We start from the raw sequence: 20,274 nt of genomic DNA, 5'->3' as shown, positions 1-20,274 counted from the left end.
GGAATAGTGATTATTTAGATATACCAGGATTTGAACCTCAGGCATAACTGCTTTTGAATGAAAAACTGGAAATTTCAAGATTTTATGTGCGAACTATAATGGCACGTTGTGAGAGGATGACATGCTGCCATTTGCATATTCACAGTGACCGTTCAAGGACTGTTTCCTGAAAAAATAGCGAAACTTCAAAATGTCATAACTTCCTTATTTTCCACCCGATTTCGATCGAAATTTACCGTTGAACTCGTAATATTTTACTATTTCTTATCAGACTAACTATATACTATTATTATTTGGACTGGACTTTCTCATCTCAACCAATAGGCCCTATACCATCCCTTTAATCTTTAAAAAAAAATATCAGTAACAGATGGCAAGGCAGGCATGATTTCACCGAACTCGCAGGGTGTGTTTGTAATGAAGTAAAAAAGAAAGAACTTAATTAAGGGATCACGAGGTCAAAGGTCAGAGTGTCATAAAGTATGAAATAAGCTTAATCTCCCAATAACTTAAGAATGGATGATTGGATTTTCACCAAACTTGCACAGTACGTTGATGTCCATGATAAAATACTAGAAAGGTCGGATTGAATTTGAACAACGTCATAAAGAGGTCAAAGGGCAAAGGTCAACTCAAAAGTGTCTATACCTCTATGGTTGTGTTGAGATCTACTGCCTACGAAATGGATCATCATGCCATTGGCAGATCTACGACGGGTGTGTGTGTCAGAGATGCCAAGTTCAAAAAACTTTTATGAGTGACATTTTTATGACTCGGCGTCTCGGCGCTCGCGGGCATGCGCACGCGAACGAGGAGGGTGTCCCCCTCCCATGGTAGGGAGCTTTTTTAAATTATTAGCTCATAACGATGCGATCTGGTGCATACTTAAGTGACTATTTTTTACTAATTTTGAAAGGCAAAAGGGAAATATACCTTCAATTGCAACTATCACTCTAATCCTTTGAGCTACGCTCCTTATTTTTGGCCCAAATTGCAGACTTCACCAGATGCGTGAGAAAAATGGGTGCCATGCGTGAGATCGTGAGACAGACCCTAAATGCTTGAGTCTCACGCAGAATGCGTGAGACTTGGTAGCTCTGGTGTGTGTGTGTGTGTGTGTGTGTGTGTGAGGGGGGGAGGGGGGGGAGGGGAGGGGGCGGGGGGTATGGGGGTATTGGGGTTGAGATGATGTGGATATGGAGAGTGACATCTTCCCCCCCCCCCCCCTTTCCGCTGGAGGGAGCTTTGACAATTTTACATTTTGAATGATGCGCATTGGTGCAGACTTCAGGAAAGATTTCAACACATACATACACAAAGTGTGCGTCTGAGAAAATCTCGAAAGTTTGCATGGGCTCCTTTATGGAGCTCCTTTATGGAGACAATAATATTATGAGCTCCCTCGTGGAGACTTTATGAGCTCCTTTGTGGAGACAGATGAGCTCCCTCGTGGAGACGATAATGTGCTCCCTCGAGGAGACTTGGTATGCATTTAATATTCTTGTTTATATCTCTTTAAGATCTATAATGTTTGTTTTATGTTATAAGTGCTGTCTGGGGCAAATTATTTGTGTAAGGCCCCATTTCTCTCTCTCTCTTCTTTCGTTCTTTAAAACAACAACAACATGGGCTTGGGCATATTGAATGTTCGGATGATCAGGGATTTGGGGAACATTTCTCACTCCTTTTTTTAAACTTCTGTTTTGGGGTTCATCGTGAGAATTCTGTCACCAGAGTGACATAGTTTCATTTTGATGAATTGCGTGAGTCCTAACTGCATGGGAGTTGACAGTCCTTTATTAGAGTTTTCTTTTGGTCAAACTTCCTTCAGGTTTTCGCTTGGAATATTATAGTTCAGTTTGTATAGGTCTTTAGGTTGTCACCCAAGCATTGATCTCTATTCCTCTCAACGCTTTCATTCCTTTCCAATTCTGTTTTGTGTCCATTCATTGCACCCCACATCCTATTCTCTTGCTATATTGTGTTAGGTAAACACCCTATGATTGTCATCTTCATACCCGCTTTTGTGAACAGATTGTGGTAAATTCATTGTATTTATAGTTCCTGTTGTCCGTTTAGTCCGTTTATCTCTACTGGTTCTCGCAGTTAATTTGAGTATGCAAAGTGCAAAATGTACTTCATTAAAATTAATATGTTCATTGTGATGAACTTTCCTGGGGGCAAGCAGCTCCACAATAAATCAGTGCACCTCAGAAAGTTATCGTTCGTTCATCAGATCTTTAAACCCGTGAGTGAGTGACCGTGGTGAAATAAAGGGTTAATAAACTCAAACTCAAACTCAACCCCCGGCCTGATGACGGGTTTTCCCCGAAGAGATCACATACAATAAAAGTTAGATGGCAACTGAGGGCGGGCTGCGTAGCACGGATGATTGTGTCGTAAAATAACGACAATTATTCTTATTTTTAATACAGTTTTATTTGAATCAGACATGATATGAAATGAAATCATACATATTTAGAGGTGCAAGAAAACAAAGTAAAACAATGCTGGTGATAAGATCGAACCCAGAAAAACAGGGAGATGGGCAAACATAATTATCATTTACTGTTTCCCAGTTACCCCGTAATTATGATCACTGTTGTATAGTTGTTGTTGTTATTATTATTATTATCATTATTATTATTATTATTATCATTATTATTATCATTATTATTATTATTATTATCATCATTATTATTATTATTATTATTATTATTATTATTATCATTATTATTATTATTATTATTATTATTATCATTATTATTATTATTATTATTATTATTATCATTATTATTATCATCATCATCATCATTAACATCAGTTCATTCTATTTTAATTGTAAAAATGCAAAAGCTCCGTCGTGTGGGACGGGAAGAGTGATCCGGTTCCAGAGTTCTGTGTCCGGTACACGTATATGTACTCGATTAACACATTTCTGGGGCCTGTTTCATAAAGAATTGCGATTGATCTTACTCTCAATTTATTGAGCGCACTTAACTCGGTGAATCGAGCGTTAATTCAATATTGAGCGTAAGTCCTGTTTCATAAAGACATAGGCCTATTATACGCTTGATATCAAGAAAAATCAAGTGTATCTTCCAGTAGATTGAGCGTTTATTTGCGATCAATCGCAAAGGTTGTTTAAATGAAACGCCATTTGCGATAGATCGCAATAGGATAACGTTTGATCTTTATGAAACAGGCCCCTGGATGGCGGAGGTGAGCCTCTTTCCATCATTCTATTATTATGAGGTAATTTGCTACAGCTGATATGCACGACAACTCTGCACTTGTTGGTGCAAAAAGTGATGTACCTACTAACAGTGGCTCCGTTTTGCTGGAGTATTGGAATAATGTATAATAGTGATCCGAGCGGGGCTGGGATGAAAGCGGTACGATATTGAAATACAGAGTCAATATTATTGTAGTTGTACGTTGCATGCATGGCCCTGCGGGATCGGAGCTGCATTGCCCAAATTCTCCTTGCTAATTTATACAAAGTACGAATTCTACAAATTCATTAGTTTCCATGGGTGGTAAGAGCAGATTGCCGCAGGTTGCCGTTATTATTCCTTGACATTTCGTTGTAATGTTTTAATCAGGATTCTGTTTCATTATTTTCCCTGCGGCTCCTTCCCTGCTTGTAGCGGGCACGAGAAAGCATCCAGGTTCCCGCGGTGACGCAGCTCGGATGCGCTTGGGAAGGGTACGGCAGTCTGCGAGTCGAGTGTGCCAGCTAGCAGCAGCTGCAGCAGCATCGATCATCCTCAGTCAGGAGACGCAGGGTGAGTGAATACTGTACATTGGAATCCTTGACCGAAAGATCGGTCTGTATCTGGTCGTCGGGGATATGTTCCGCGGAGACTGCGTCAGGCTTTGCGGATCCTCTCTAACGCTACGGAGAAGAGCCGATTTAAAAAAAAAAATGATAAAAGGCTCCTCCGAGCTCCGGATAGACGGATTTTTCTGCCGCGTGAAGTCATTGCCCTTCTTTAGCTTCACACAATCCTGTCGCTTCGATCGAGAGGTGGGTGACACGGATTGCCCGACTGCTGCTTCATGAGGATTCTCACGCATCAGACTCATTTTTATTTATTTATTTGTTTGTTTTTTAAAGACAAGTTCACCTTCATAGACATGTGGATTGAGTGAGTACAGCAATGTAGTCATGTAGAACACATCAGTGAGAGTTTGAGGAAAATGGGACCACTCATTCCAAACTACATGCCACATTGTAAGTTATGAATTTTTGAAGTTTCTGCTCAGGCACTGCTGGATGAGAAGACTAGACTAACTTTGTTACACTGTAGGTCCTACTGAACAGCTGTGATGTCACTTGTAGAACAGTATAGAAATTAGAATATGTCTAACTCGTTAAAGAAAATATAAAGAAAATTCAACAAATTTTTTCTTTTCTTGCTTACCAAAGAACACTTGACTTGCCTCTTTCAGAATTAGGCGAGGGGAATAATATTACCCTCAACATACAACCGTGACAAGTCGAGGAAATGTGCACTCTTTTTTGAAAAAATAAAATTTTGTAAAGTTCTCTTTGTGTATTTTCCTTGTATTGTTCACATGTGACATCATACACTGTAGCAGAGTGTAATACTTGGTACTAAATAGTCTTCTCATCCAGCAGTGACTGTGCAGATACAAAATTTGTAACTTTTGATTGGATTGTCCGATTTCCCCCCAAATTTTTTCTGATGTGTTCTAATATTGCTGCTTTCACTCAATCCACATGTATAGTATATGAAGGTGGACTTGTCCTTTAAATTGTAGCAGGGCCTACTTGTACTCCCCTGAGCAAAATTTAGATAGTATACTTGGGTGACCCGCACCTCGTCATAGTTAATGTTTGCGCGTATTTGAATCACATTTCCCCACTGAAATTCTTTGAAATTCAACTCACATACAGGAAAAATGCTGAAAATTCCAATGGAATCACAAGCTCACTGATCGATATCGAAAATTTGCAGCTATCGTCGTCAAACGCGAACGATGCGAAATAGCTGTGCGCTAAGGAAGGGGCCCGCAACTCGTCACCCGCGCTCCCATAGACAAAGCACGTAAAAGACGTGTGCGGGTGACCGTGATGCTCCCATAGACATACACGTAAAAGATGCGTGCGGGGACAGTGGTGATACTTATAACACGTAGGGTCCTATTCCGATTAAAATTTCCGATTTTCGCGAAAAACTGTTCGGTTTTCACCAAAAATTTGCTTTGCCCTGCCAAGTTTCAAGCATACTGAACACAGTCCCGGGCTTAAATTTTTGTTTAGTGCGCTTAAAACAATTTTAAGCGGGGTGACGGTATTCGGGCCCCTGACGAGGTGCGGGTACCTCGCTATATACATGAGTTGTTCTGTGTAAATTTTAGCTCTCTGTCACTTAGTGTCAGTCTGTTTTCTACTGTCTGACAGCTGTGCCTGACGAATACACGGAAGTTTCATCATAGACCATTATAAAAATAACAAATTCAGCCGAACTAGCTACTTCTTAACATTTTGTTCATAAAATGCATTCATCTGATTCATAAGTAAGCTAACCAACTTTGCCAAAATTCAATGCATTCTTGTCATGAGCATTAATTTGTTATTCTTCTGTTTTGAATTGAATGAAAGGTTTCAACAACAGATCAAATACCGGTATGTTTTAAGTTTGGTAGATTTTCTTTCCAAAACCAAAAGAAAATTGTTCATTCCTCTAGCGTATAGGGCCAGGGTTGTTTTTTTTTTTTTCCTTTTCTTTTTTTAAGTGTGTGTGTGTGTGGGGGGGGGGGGGGAGCCCAGTTTATATTTCTAGGGCCACTTCTGCATTAAGTCAGTTGACAAAAGAAAAAAGAAAAAAAAAAAAGGCTTACCACACTTTTCTGGTGCCGCCTCCAGGTTTTAACAGTCAACAAGCAAAAGAGGCTTATCGGTACATACAACCATGGAGCTACAAGTAGCTCCATGATACAACATATTGTAAAACAGCATTCTTGTGGTGCCACTTCCATGTGAAAAAAAAAGGGGAGGGGGAGGAGACCCCAAGTGGTGAGGCCCTGTGATATGTATTCCTTTTTTTTTTTTGAGGCTATACAAGGGAAACATCGTGCATTTATTACCTCCGCCAAGGGGGGAGGTTATGTTTTCGTTACCGTGGTTTGTTTGTTAGTTGGTTGGTTGGTTGGTTCGTTTGTTCGCTTGTCTATGTGCAAAATAACTCAAAAAGTAGTTATCGGATCGAGATGAAACTTGCAGGAAAGGTTTAGAATGACACAAGTAACAAACGATTAACTTTTGGCAGTGATCCGAGAATTTTGGGGGAATTTATGAAGGATTTTTGATATTTTGGCAGGGAGGGTCAATGAACTTGGGACTTAAGGCTGCGCGTATTTGAGGTTTGCATGCGCGCACCAAAGTGCGTGCTCTAGTTTCTGCCAGGGCGAGGCACGCGGTGCAGCTGAGGGTTTATGACGTAAGAAAGGCTGCTATATTGGGAAATTGGGCGGCTTTCAACACACAATGCAGCACGTATGGGTGGAAATCAAAGACGCTTGCTACTGTCTTTGGTGGAAATCACTGATCTCTGTGGAAGACCAAGATCAGTGCGGGTGGAAATGGGCTGCATGCTTGGCGGAGGTCTGCGCTCTCAGAGTGCTTCTCTAGTTGTAGTCATGTATCAACTATGTACATCTTTGTACAATGAAACACTTTGTGCACATTTAGCTTGCAATTGTCGTGCAGTAATGGGATCCCTACATAAGCAGAACCAAGCAGACCTGCATGCTGGTGAAAGTTTAGAGAAGAACTGTTCAATTTGTGTATGGGCATTTAACACCAGAGAGAGGCTATAGTCACTGCTATGAGGGAAAGGATCTGTTTCCCCTCTCTAGAAGAAAGAAGACAATTTACAATGTAGCTCATCTGACCACTTTCCTCCAACTGTACGAGGCAGTAAACAACCAGATTGGTTATTGGTGTAGGGCCTACCTATACCAGATGACTTCAAACAGAGATACAGAACAACACAAAGCAGCCAATACCAACACTTCATGAGACTTGCCTCTACCTTGCACAGATGCTTACATAGTAATAGGGCCTACAAATAAGCTTTTAACCAAGGACAAGCAGAGCGACCATTTGGCTGCTCTCCGTTAAGCAGTGCAGATCAAGAGCCTTAGAAGCTAACTAACCAATGGTAGAGGCCTGTTTACCTTCACAATGAACACTTATCATACCTGAAGAAGCACAAAGCATGAATTCCATCTATTGTTCGAGATGCCGCACCACAAACTCTCACCCAGTTGCTGGACAGGCCTTGATAAGAATCAAGCACCATAAAGATGTATTCTGTTGGTTGGTCAATCTAACCTTGTGGTCACAATACCCTGATTTTATTTTTCTTTCTTTTAATCGAAATGTGTGTGGTATTCCGCAAGGAACCGGTTCTTGGTCTTAGCTAGCAAGCTATAATCTGAGCAAGAAATTCATAAAATGTGGGAGGGGACTCGGACACTTTGTGCATGAAGAGTGTTAAGTGGTAATGTGTTAGTGCTGTGCTTTAAATTGTGTTGTTTGGTTTTCATTTCTAGATTTCTGTTTTTGTTTTTCATATGCCTGACCCTGCATGTGCCAGATTTGTGATTCGGATTGCAAATTTACAGATATTGTCATTTCAGTTTTGAAATCAATATCGTGTTTATACAGGACCAATTCTGTAATTTTGATTTACAAGTATCAATCATAAATGAATTTAGGTTAGTGGAAGCACTTTGCAAATAGGAGCAACATTGAGCCAGACCTGGAATGAGCCTTCAGGCATTTAATATATACTATCATCAGAATGGTAATTTGGGCTTAAATGAGTGATCAGAGTTAGATAATAGATTGGCTTTCCAAAGTTCCAGTTTCCAGCTCTCCAAAGCTTTTGATTATTATTATTTGGCAAAAACAAAACAAACCAACTTCTGCTGCCTACACATATTCTAATAATGTAAAGCCACACTCTTCGTAAAATTATTACTGTGAAATTTACCTGTATCTTGAAATATCAATATTTGAAATACTTCAGAAATGACTGTACAAGTAAAAACAAAACAAAACTAAACTCCAAAAGATGGAGAAACAAAATTCCTACAGACTGTTCCAAAAATGGCAAAAATCAGATAAGAAGTAAGATATGACATTTTGAAATTTCTCATTTCTTTGGAAAACATTTCTTGACAAATCCTAATGAATATTCAAAATTAGCAGTTTGATGATGTCATACCCTCTCACAATTTTTCATGGATTGAAATTCTGAAAAAAAAATTGTTGTTAACATTTTAGCTAATACAGGGAAATTCCCATACCAGAGCATATCACAGCTAACCTTTTTTTTTTTTTTTTTTTTTTTTGGGGGGGGGGGGGGGGGGGGGGTTTAAGGCAAGTTTTTATTTATACAACTGAAATATGAGATTTTTTTGCCATTTCTGGGTATGAAATGAATCAGAAAATGTGAAAGCATGACATCATTAACTTACTGATTTGAATATTCATTTAATGACTTGGCAAGAAGTGTTTCCCTCCACCCCCAAAGAAAAACAACATTTACTGTCAGAATGTCATGATAACTTCCTTATCAAGCAGAAAACTTTCATCAGTTGGGGAGATCATACAATAGGAGATTCAGGCTTCTACCAACCTTTAGTGATTCCCCAATTAAAGCAAAGATATGTCAGATCCTTTCAGTCTTATACAGCAGTAAGGAGTGTTGCTGTATTTTTGTTGTGTGTGTTGTTGTTTTTTTGTCCCCGCCGAACGAGTTCGAGCAGGGGACTATGAAACGGGCTCCGTACATGTGTGTGTCCGTGTGTGCGTCCATCCGTGCGTCCGTCCGTGTGTCCATGTGTGCGTCCGTGTGTGATCAAAATGTTCAATTTGCTACTTCTCTGTCATTTATGAGCCAATTTTGATTCTGTTTGCTTTATATGATAGCACTACGTGGGAGCTTTGAAACTTCTGCACAGAATTTCAGTTGTGACCTTTGACCTTGACCTTTGACCTATAATGTACATTTTGCTTCTAAATGCTACTCCTTCGCCATTTCTAACCCGATTTCGATTCCGTTTGCTTTATGTGATGGCACTAGGTGAGGGCTTCAAAACTTATACACAGAATTTTGACCTTTGACCTTTGACCTTGATTTTTGACCTATATTGTACATTAGCTACAAAATGCTACTCCTTCGCCATTTCTAACCCGATTTCACTTCCGTTTGCTTTATGTGATGGCACTAGGCGAGGGCTTCAAAATTTCTACACAGAATTTTCACCGTTGACTACTTTGACCTTTGACCTTGATTTTTTACCTGTATTGTACATTTTGCTACAAAATGCTACTCCTTCGCCATTTCTAACCCAATTTCGATTCCGTTTGCTTTTTGTGATGGCACTAGGTGAGGGCTTCAAAACTTCTACACAGAATTTTGACCTTTTGACCTTGATTTTTGACCTGTGTTGTACATTTTGCTACAAGATGCTACTCCGCCATTTCTAACCCGATTTCGATTCCGTTTGCTTTATGTGATGGCACTAGGTGGGGGCTTCAAAACTTCTACACAGAATTTTGACCTTTGACTTCTTTGACCTTTGACCTTGATTTTTTACCTATATTGTACATTTTGCTACTAAATGCTACTTCCGGCGGGGACATATATTACGCACCGCGTAATTTCTACTTTTCCTTGTTGTAAATGATACTTATAGAAAATTACGTTACACTAATTGAAATGCTCAAGATGAATACTTGGTGTGTTTGCAAGGTAAACAATGTTTATTGTTGCTGTTGTTGTTTGTTTTTATGCCTCCGCCATGAAGTGGTGCCGGAGGCATAATGTTTTCAGGTTGTCCGTCTGTCCGTACGTCCGTCCGCATTCGTTTACGCGATAACTTGAGTAATATTGAATGGAATTTTACCAAACTTGGTCCAAGTATAAAGAATGATGGGGCAATTACTTGATTAGATTTTGGGTGAAATCGACCAAAGGTCAAGGTCAAATCATGAAATTTTATCTGTTTACGGGATAACTCAAGACTATAAGATCATGCAAATTTCACCAAACTTTGTCTGAGGATAATGTATGGTGGGACAATTACTTGATTGATTTTTGAGTGAAATCGGACAGAGGTCAAAGGTCAAAGATCAAGGTCAAATCCTAAAATTTATCTGTGTATGTGATAACTCAAAAGTGGATGGAGCAGCTTTCCCCACACTTGGTCCAAGGATGATGTATGATGGGGTAATTAGTTGAGTAAATTTAAGTGACATTGGCAAGAGGTCAAAGGTCAAAAGATCAAGGTCAAATGCTAAAAATGTTGCTATTTCCCCCATATCCATGCCATGCCCAAAGGTATTTTCTTGAAACTTAGTATAGACATGTACTACTGCTTAAAGATTCTCCAGAGAGAGTTTCATGTTATAAGGTCAAAAGGTCAAAGGTTAGGTGAAAATGTTACAATTTCACTTTTTTCGCAAATGGTTCAATGTACCTTCATGGAACTTGGTACATACGCATGTACTGACTGGCAGGGATTATCTAGGGAATATAGGGGTCATGGGTCTATAGTCAGGGGGTCAAAGGTCAAGGTCAATTCCTCAATATTTTACTATTTCCCTCATATGCAATGCTTGCATTATTGTTTTTAAAATTCAATATACAATATGTACATGTATTACCTAATGGAGATTCTCTTGGAAATTTCCTGCCAGAAGGTCAAAGGTCAAAGGTTAAGGGTCAAAGCAAGGTTTTAATGCAAAAGAAAAAATCTATTTTGCACTGTTAAATTACACTCTTTCTTCATACCTGTAAAATTACTCGATGCATAAACTTATCAAAGGGTCAGTCCGAAGTTAAGTAAAAATCCTCAATTCCCCAATTACATGTACCTGAACTCTTTCGTAGACAATTATAGCAAACCTAGTTCAAGGAAAGTGAACATTCAAGATATTTCTGACAAACCTGTCATTTCAATATTTTGCCAGTTATGTGAAACTCTCATCACACATTTTGAAAACATTATCCTATACACCTATTGGGAGAATCATGCATTATGGCGGAGGCATCAGCCGCCATAGCGACATTTCTATTTTTTTTTTAATGGGGGGGGGGGGGGGGGCGGGGGGTTATTGCTTGTTGGACCACATGGTAGGGTCAATGATCCACACTGATGAATTCAATTTGAATGGGCATAATTCAAATCCATGCAGCTACAGCCAATTTCATCTTTTTTGTACTCTCATGAGCGATATGCCCAAATTTGTCAAAATATCTGTAGGTCATCTCATCGTACCATGGGCCTGGGGTACCAGGTCACTGTTATAAGGACTACAGGTGGTTTTAATGATTGAGATGTACAGTCTTCAAAATCAGTTGATTTACCATCCCTTTTCAGGCAGCTAGTTCTGTTCTTCTGAATTCATATAAAATTTTCTCGGCACAGTTCTCCTGTTCCCTTCCCCTCCTTTTTTTTTTTCAGAAAGTTTTAGTAATATGTGAACGAGGATTGCTCTTTTGTGTATTTTGGTGGGGCACGCACCTCGTAAAACTCTGCTTGTGATGGCAGTCTCCTGTATTTGCTTTGTCGGAGTGTACATATGATCAAGGTGCAGCGTATTACTGTGTTTTTTGTTCAAGTAACAATGATGAATTTGATAAAATGATATGAATTTGGCTATTTCTATATTGTATGTCTTGCATACTTTGTTTCAAATTGAAAAAGCACAGAAGCAAAACTAAACCAAACGAAATGTTGAAATTATCAGATTGTCAGAAATGTGTGTGATGTCATACATGTATCATGATTGGTGTTTGTTGCTCTCATCCTATTGAATGCTTATGTGGGGAAATCTTTTTGTTTTGTTTGTCTTGTTTTGTTTTGAATTATTCAGAACAGTTTTGATCTGCTTCAAAATGGCCTCGATGGTAAGGATGACTGCCAGAGTGTTGGGATCTACCCAGCAGGCTTGCCGAATGCAGATATTGCCATGGGGCTGCTACCGACGATGGTGGGCTAGACCAAACACGGCTAGGGAGAATTGGACTGGTATGAAAGGGCTGGCTTTCGCACGGACTCAGTCAAACTACTCATCAGTGGTTTGTATCATCAATTAAACCAAGTTGGGACCGATAAGGATAGGCAATGATACTAACAGTGGTAGGGTCTGAAGTGTTACACAAGGCACAATGACCTCATGAGTGGTATCATTGTTCTTTGTGACATACATGTCACTAGCATCCATGTTGTAATCTACAAGATTGAGTCTTCACGTTTTTGAAATTATCAATTTCTAATTTTAATTAATGAATTAATTAATGCAAATTAAGCTCAAGATCATATTCTAGCGTGATTAAAAGCATTGAGAGACTACTTTTAATTTGTAGATCTGTTTTGATATAATCAACAATTGTGCATCACAAAAACTTCAAAAATCATTTAATTCTTAAAGTGGTGGATCCAGAGGGGGGCGCAACCGGCAAAGGCCCCCTCCCTTTATTTTTCGTTAAAAACAAAAGAAATAAAAAGAAAAACTGAAATGAAACCCGGAAGTGGCACCAGAAACGTTAGTTGCGCCCCCCCCCCCCCCACCCCTTTACAGAATTTCTGGATCTGCCCCTGTCTTACGTATTTAATTGTTTTTGGAATTTCTTATGTATTTCTTTGTTTGATAATTTTTTCTTTGTTTTTAAATGGAAAATGTCAGTGACCACTCTTCTACCATAATTAGTATAAGATTAATCAAAGTGATTAAAAGTAAAAATAGTAAGACTTTTATGAGTTTCATGGCAGTGAACTGTTTTCTATAGAACTGTACACAAAATCACAAAATTGTGTCTGTTGCGGGATGACTGACATGCAGGTACAAAAATGGGCATGGCTTCTTAGCAGTACGTGCGGACATTGCAAATTTGGTCTCAAAAGTTGCACAAGACTAAAAAAAAAGCTCAAGAAGCCTTATGACAGGGCATCTCACGTTGCAGAATTATTGCCCCCCCCCCCCCCCCCCCCACCCTTTTAGGGTTAACAGACCTCTAGATATGAAAATAATGATGATATGGTCTTGGCTGTTTGGAGAGTCTTAGTGGTGTCAACTATTGTCACTAATCTTTTTCAGGGCACCGATGTGATTTTTACCTCCAATGTTGCCAGGTGTCAAAGTTCAAACTAAGGTCAAGACTAACTGAAAAGAATGGAATTATGTATTGTTTTGCTTGAAATGTCAAAGTACATATGTGCGAGGTAGGGATCAAAACTCAAGATCAACTGGATTAAATGTTTGAGACCTCTTGTGTTCTACCAAATATATGTGTGAATAATGGTGTAGCAGGATGGTCTGTTTGTGCCAGTACATATCAGCAATTTCTTTCCATTTAGAAATGTCTATCGATATACTTCTTTCAACGACAGTTGTTCAAATCTAAGTGGCTGCGGACATGTATTTCTACATATTCTGGTCTTTGTAAAACTAAAGAAATACCAGTATGTTTAAAAAAGCTGAGGACAGTAGATATAATACTACTACTAGATTACTACCCATGTAACAGTCAAGAAATCAGCTCTTTTGCAATAGGGTCTAATGTCTGCCTCTACAAAATACAACTCTGTTAAATATCTGATTTAGTTCATATTCTTAGTATCTCCTCAATTTAAACATGGAAACACTGGTCCTATACGGGGGCCAGTTTTCACATTTTGAACTACACTGTATTTGAAAATACTCACCGGTAGTCAAATTTTCTACAAACTTGGGAGGTGTTATTGCTAGTGTGATAGGATACAAATGAGCTCCATGCCCGCCTGGAGGCCCCAAAAGCCCCCCAAGCTTGCTAAATTCTTCTTCAGTATTAAATGTGACCCTGCACCTCAAAACAAACAAAAAGTCGCCAGATATGAATTTTTAGTTAAGACCATATTCTGAAAGAGCAGACTTTAAGCTTTAAAATAATGTATAACTCGGGTCAAATGGACTCTCCTAACCTATCTAAATATTGGAAAGAAAGCACAAACTCAGGAAAAGTGTGTACTGAGAAAAGAGGCTCTGAAGTACAGTGTCTATTCAAGCGCTTAATCTTTACCAAACCTTGCTTGCTGTTCGATGAATGGGACAAAAAACAGGAAGTAAACCACCAGAGTGACAACAATGAAGGGATTATTGGATTAAATTGAAATTAAGCATGCCTCATTAACAAATCTGTCCATATTCAATGCCAACTTTCAAAGCAGTAGCTATATCCTTTCAAAAGTAATTAGAAATGAAAGTGAAGAGTGTGTACAAGGTTTTTCAGAAATGAGAAAGGGACACTAAAAACACACCTAATCACACTATTCTACCAAAAAATGTTCAACATAAACTGCTAAAAAACACACTTTCCCGCCCGTTTTATGATACCAAATTTTAACATAATGTAAAGAAGACCTGCTCTTTCAGAAAATATGAAAAGGTCAATATCGGCTTGGTTGACCCATTTCACTTATTTTCAGTCCTCATGCAAAATCAATGTGTGCGACTTTATGTTCGTTTTGAGGTGCACGGTCACAAATAGTCTGCAAGAATGCATTGAAGATGAGCATGCAATACAGTTGAGCACAAGACCCACTAGGTCTCTTGTTTTTCCAGAGCACCTTGGGTGTTTACCTCTGCCAATGTGGTTATGGTTGTACTTATGTTTGTTTGTTAATTTGTCTGTTTGCAAAACAACTCAAAAAGTTGAAAACATGCAGATTGGATGAAATTTTCAGGAAAAATTGACAGTGATACAGGGAACAGCTGATTGAATTTTGGTAATGATCCAGATCATTGTCTGGATGAAGGATTTTTTTTTTCAAATTCTTTTTAGATTTAAATCTCTATCTTTGGAAAGAAGGGCCAATAAACGAGGGAATTAAAGCTGGGCATATTTGAGGTGTACATTACGCCATGCGCACACTAAGCATGTGCACCATGCACAGGAGGTAGCTGAGTTAGAGGTACTGGAAAGAATTCTTTATCATTGGGAGATAGGGCCATTTCCAGCATATGTGTATATTGGTGGGTACGAGCTGCTTGACGGAGGTCTGCACTCTGAGTTCTTGTCTAGTTTATACTTGTATGTACAGTGCACTCTCATTATAACAAAGTCCTGGGGGCTGGCAGTTTCCTTTCATTATATTGATTTTTTTTTTTCTTTTTGATAGCTGAAGAGTAAAGAGTGTAAAGATATGTAATGGCAATTTTGAGACCTGAATTTTTACTTCATCGTAACGAGAATTTTGTTATAACCATGTTCATTATAACGGGAGTGCACTGTACATATTTGTGTGTGTATGATATGAAGGAATGGAGAACATACTACAAGCATGCACTGTCATACAGCTTATAGTGCAACAACTCCCCATGTTTGTAGTTACTTGAATTGATGAATTTGAATGAATTTACAATATGTAACATTAGAGGAATGTGCACTTCTGCCTATATATAGATATATATTTGTTTGTTCTTTCTTTTTCTTTTTCTTTTTTGCTTCAAGTAACACAGTCACTATGGTAATGGAATTTTCTTGGTAAAAGTCAAACATAATCTTTATTTTTGGACAGGTACAAATACTAATATGTATGCTGTTTGCTATGGATATACTTTAGACCAGTCTTGACTTGGCCACATTGGGTGTGGTCTGTTTGCATATTATTGTAGTCCAGACCTAGACCAAGCCTTTGTTTGTCACATGGTGTAAGCTGACTTGAGCTTCCAAGGTCATATTATGAGAGAGCAAGTGACATGTTATTGACCTTGGTATGCCAATGTCTGGTATATGAATTTAAGGTATTACTTTGACTAAATTTTTAGCTTGTAGTATAAGAATATATATCATTTGCCAAGGACAGCAAACTATAACTACGTATCTTAAAACTTCAATTTGCAAGCCTAGAAAGAATGTAGTCGTGAAGGGGTTTGTACGTTTCTGAATTGTCCTTCATGTGTACTGTATAAGTGGATATTTTTGTGCGACTAATTTTACGCGATCAGCTGGGTAAGAAGGGTTTTGCATGTTTAAATTCCACGTAATCAAGATATCAACTACTGGAACATATGGCAAGCAAAAATATTTGCGTGCTTTTATTTTCGCGCTAGTTTCTGGTTTGCACGAAATGCGCGACAATTTCAACACCGCGAAAATTTCCACTTTTACATTATGGCATTTACTTAACTCTTTCATAATTGTTTTTTTTTTTAATTCAAAGCTCTCTTTGTGCCTCTGTCACTAAGTGTCCCTTGAGGCATTGTGTGTGTGTGTCTTTTTTTTTCTCTCTCTCTGTGCCACTGGTTCCACTTGCAAACTGCATGTACTGCACCATTCTATTAATGCTCCAACTGATCATTGGCGAACCTCCTGTACATTGTAGTTGGTGCTAGCTGGCATGACATCCAGATTACACAGTCATGGGTATAGTTACAGTGTGAATGGCATGCTTTGTTCAAGTCTGGTCTCACATTAGTGCATGCTACATGACCTTGACATGAATGTGTCTCCAGGCAAATACGGAGCCCAGCTCAAGCTTATTACACGAGGCCAAATGACAAGAAGAAGAAAGGCTTGTGGTTGAGTGATTAAGAACATTAGAGTGCACAGATACTGCCAATTTCATGCAGGCGGTACTATAGAATCGCAGAACTATAGCTGATTGTATGTAAAGATGGTTTGTGAAGCTGTATCCTTTTTGGGGTACTGGGTATCAGTATTGGTTACATTCCCCCTCATTCTTGTTGATATATCTCCTTTATTCCTCTCATGACCTTCATTCCTTTCTTGTTCAGATGAGTTCATTCAGTGCATCCTCGCATCTGACTCTTTTATTCAACATTCTATGTTGAGGTGTTGACCACAGCAAGTTGCCATGCATGTCCTACTTGCTTCCATTGGTATTTTTTTGGTGAATTCGGTTCTTACATTTCAGTGTACCTCTTCCATTCCATTTACCTCTATTGGTTCACATAGTTAATTTTAATATATAATTCAAATATGCAAATGCACTTCATGCAAATTATGTTCATTGTGGTGAACATTCCTGAGGGCAAGCAGTCCCAGAATAAATCAGTGCACCTCATGATTTCATGCTGTACTTGATGTGTACAGCATCATGTACATGTAGATGTACATAGCACTCCCATAGAACTCATCGCTCAAGCCTGCCATGGTCTCACAATTGTTGCACACTAGGTAATCCAGATATGAATGACAACGTGTCCCAGGGTAAAGACTGTATGAGCCCATCCTAAGCATAACGTCTGTGACAGGAAGAAGGCGTGGGGTTGATACATAAAGAACGTAATGGGTGCACTGATGCAATTTCCTGCAGGTACTGCAGAATCACTTAACTTTCACATGATCGAACCTGTCCCAATTCTCCCCCCCCCCCTTGAATTCATTAAAAAAAAAAATGGCTAAATGGAAGTTGCGTGCGGACTTGGATGTTGGATAAGTTGATGGAAAATCCAGTCCCTTTCACTTTAGATATATGAGAATTTTAATTGCATGAGTCAAAGTGACTGAATCTTCCCATAGATCTCACGATAACAAACATTGCTTCATGGTAGATACAGTTCCAATGCATTCTTCTATTTTTTTCTGCATGTGTTCACATCCGTTATGACCCTGTGTCAACACAAACATTGGCTGCATTTATCATCTTTCCCCTGTTTAAACGGCTTTCAAAAGCTGTTTCCAAAGCCCTTTAGAAACGGCTTCCAAAATAGTTGCGTTTATCAACTCTTCACGAACACGATAACTGGCCTGTCACTGCACAGCTGCATTGCGCAATTCGACCCGAGGAGAAGAGGTCATATAAGGCGTACATGGTTGGCAACTGCAGTACAAAGCCGTTTCAAAACAGCTTTGCGTTTATCTCGCTTCAGAAGGCTTCTAGAAAAAACCTGTTTAGGAAACCTGTTTCAGAAAGCACAAATTTGCGGCTTTCGAAAAGGCTTTCCAAAAAGGCTTTCCAAACCGCTTTGCGTTTATCATCTCGTAAAAATTCCCTGAAAGCCGTTTGGAAAACCTGTTTCTGCCGAGAAAAAGAGTTGATAAACGCACCCATAGAGGTATAGAGACAGATATCTTCATCTTCACAATACATTTTGTGAAAATGATCACTCATTCTCGAGTAATTGGGAGATTAAGGTTCTTTTATGTTCTTTTATGACCCCTACGATCTTCGACCTTAGACCTCATGACCCCCAAATTTAGTATTATCTCTCTTCTTTGTGAAAGCACCCTACAAGTTTGATGAAAATTGGATTATCCGTTCGTTTGTCATTGGGAGATCATGGACTTATTTCATATCTTTTATGACCCCTATGACTTTTGACCCCTGACCTCATGACCCCCAGATTTAATGCTTTCTCTCTTCATTCTGAACACACCCTGCAGGTTTGGTGTAAATCTGATCATCCGTTCTTGATGTAGTGGGATATTAAGCTTATTTTGTCTTTTATGACCCCTCTGACCCTTGACCTCTAGCCTTATGACCCTGAAATTTAATACTTTCTTTTTTCATTCTTATTACCCCTTGCAGGTTTGGTGAAAATCTGATCATCTTTTCTTGAGTTATGGGGAGATTAAACTTATTTTATGTCTGTTATGACCCCTATGACCCTTGACCTCAGACCTTATGACCCCCAAATTTTATTGCTTTCTCTTCATTCTGAACACACCCTGCAGGTTTGGTGAAAATGGGATCTTCTGTTTGTGAGTTTTGGGAGATTAAGCTTATGTTAATGTAATTTTATTACGCTACCCTATGACCTTTGACATTTGACCTCATGTCTCCAAGATTAAATTGTTACTTTCTTATGGGCTGATTTCACTGAGCATGCGAACGATATGCAAAGGATGCGACTGTCAAAATAATGGCAAAGTCCAACATTCAGAAAATTTTTCTCCCATGTGTTCAGCTTATGGAACTGTAAACCAGTTTTGCGCAGTTTGTGCGTATGTAGTTCTCATGACATGCATACATGTTAATGTCGTGTGTACCATTGCTAAACTGCAGCCAGTCACAAACATGAAGAATTACACACGACTTGAATGCAAACTACGCAAATTTTCCAATCACGGAAAAAAAAAAATGTTACCAAGGAGAGTTGATAGCTGTCTTGAGTTGAAGTTATATTTGTTCTCTTTTCTATCTCCTTCCTCTCCTTTTCATTTCTGTCTGTTTTTTGTTTCTTGCACACGCGCTTGTTGTGTCTGTGTGTGTGTGTGTGTGTGTGCGTGCCAATTTCTTTTCTTAGAGCCTACCCCCACAGGCAATTTTCTTTTATGTAGGTTCCTCCACACATCTCGATTTTCAAACATAATTTTGGTGTAATGTAGGCTGATGTGTCTATGTATTTTACGATTTTGATTTGTAGAAAACTTGATATATGGTGGTATTACAAATTGATGACACTCGTCCATCGGCTTGGCTTGTACATAGCAGCAATCAGTGCGCTCATCTTGCGTATTTAGTGCGGAGCACGTGCTTATTCGGTACGATCTGCATACTCATTGAACAGTTGAACTGAGGGAAGTGCCGAGTAAGCATGGACTATGCACTTACCACGGGCACAACACGCACGTGCTAAGTGCTAAGCGATGGTGGGAAAATTTTCAAAGATTCACGGAGTCAGTGCGTTGTGCACACATTGACTGTAGAGGGCATGCACGTCACCCGTACTTAGGGTGAATCCATAGCCCGAACACAGTGAAAGTTCCTCGTGTCCTAAAAGTGCTGTGGCATGTCTGCGTGCTTTAAAATCCGTACTGAAGCGGTACTTACTACGTACATTTTTGCAAGTAGACGGCACACACTTGCAAGTACGGCGAGTTGTGACCAAGGCCTGAGGTTTATGAAATTGAATTCATTTGCATTACAAGCTCTTGCTCTGAAGTACATGAGTGGAGTGTATATCAAATGTGTGTATACTTCTAGGATGAAAACCAATTTGCAAGGTCGGTTGAGTGTACGGGTGGGGCGGGGGGTCTTTTCTTGGATAATGCATAGGAATACAAAGATACAATACAAACATTTTTACCCCTGATGTGGCACCAGAAAAAAACAATCGAACAAATAAACATACAAGTGGTTAAGCTTTGTGTGTGTGTGTGTGTGTGTGTGTGTGTGTTTGTGTTGTACAAGATGGCTTAGAAGTGTGGGTAAAAAAAGTTGCGCTGAAGGCCTTTCTTTTGCTTGTCAGCCGGAAAAAACCCGGAAGTGGCAGCAGAA

General features: G+C 39.2%; 1 protein-coding gene across 1 annotated transcript in view; it reads left to right on the top strand.

The window, feature by feature from the left end:
- The first annotated feature begins 3,694 nt into the window (after positions 1-3,694).
- The window catches only part of LOC139714152 (2-(trimethylamino)ethylphosphonate dioxygenase-like), an 85,773-nt gene continuing 69,193 nt past the window's right edge, over positions 3,695-20,274 (top strand). The window contains exons 1-2 of the mRNA XM_071625871.1: positions 3,695-3,788; positions 18,583-18,587. Coding sequence (XP_071481972.1) covers positions 3,695-3,788; positions 18,583-18,587 — 99 coding nt within the window. The remainder of the gene's footprint in view (positions 3,789-18,582; positions 18,588-20,274) is intronic.

The sequence above is a fragment of the Diadema antillarum genome, unplaced genomic scaffold, assembly GCF_040938485.1.
Source record: "Diadema antillarum isolate AM-2024a unplaced genomic scaffold, OU_Dant_1.0 seq00002176_RagTag, whole genome shotgun sequence".
Lineage (NCBI taxonomy): Eukaryota > Metazoa > Echinodermata > Echinoidea > Diadematoida > Diadematidae > Diadema > Diadema antillarum.
This window is presented reverse-complemented; position numbering and strand designations above follow the sequence as displayed.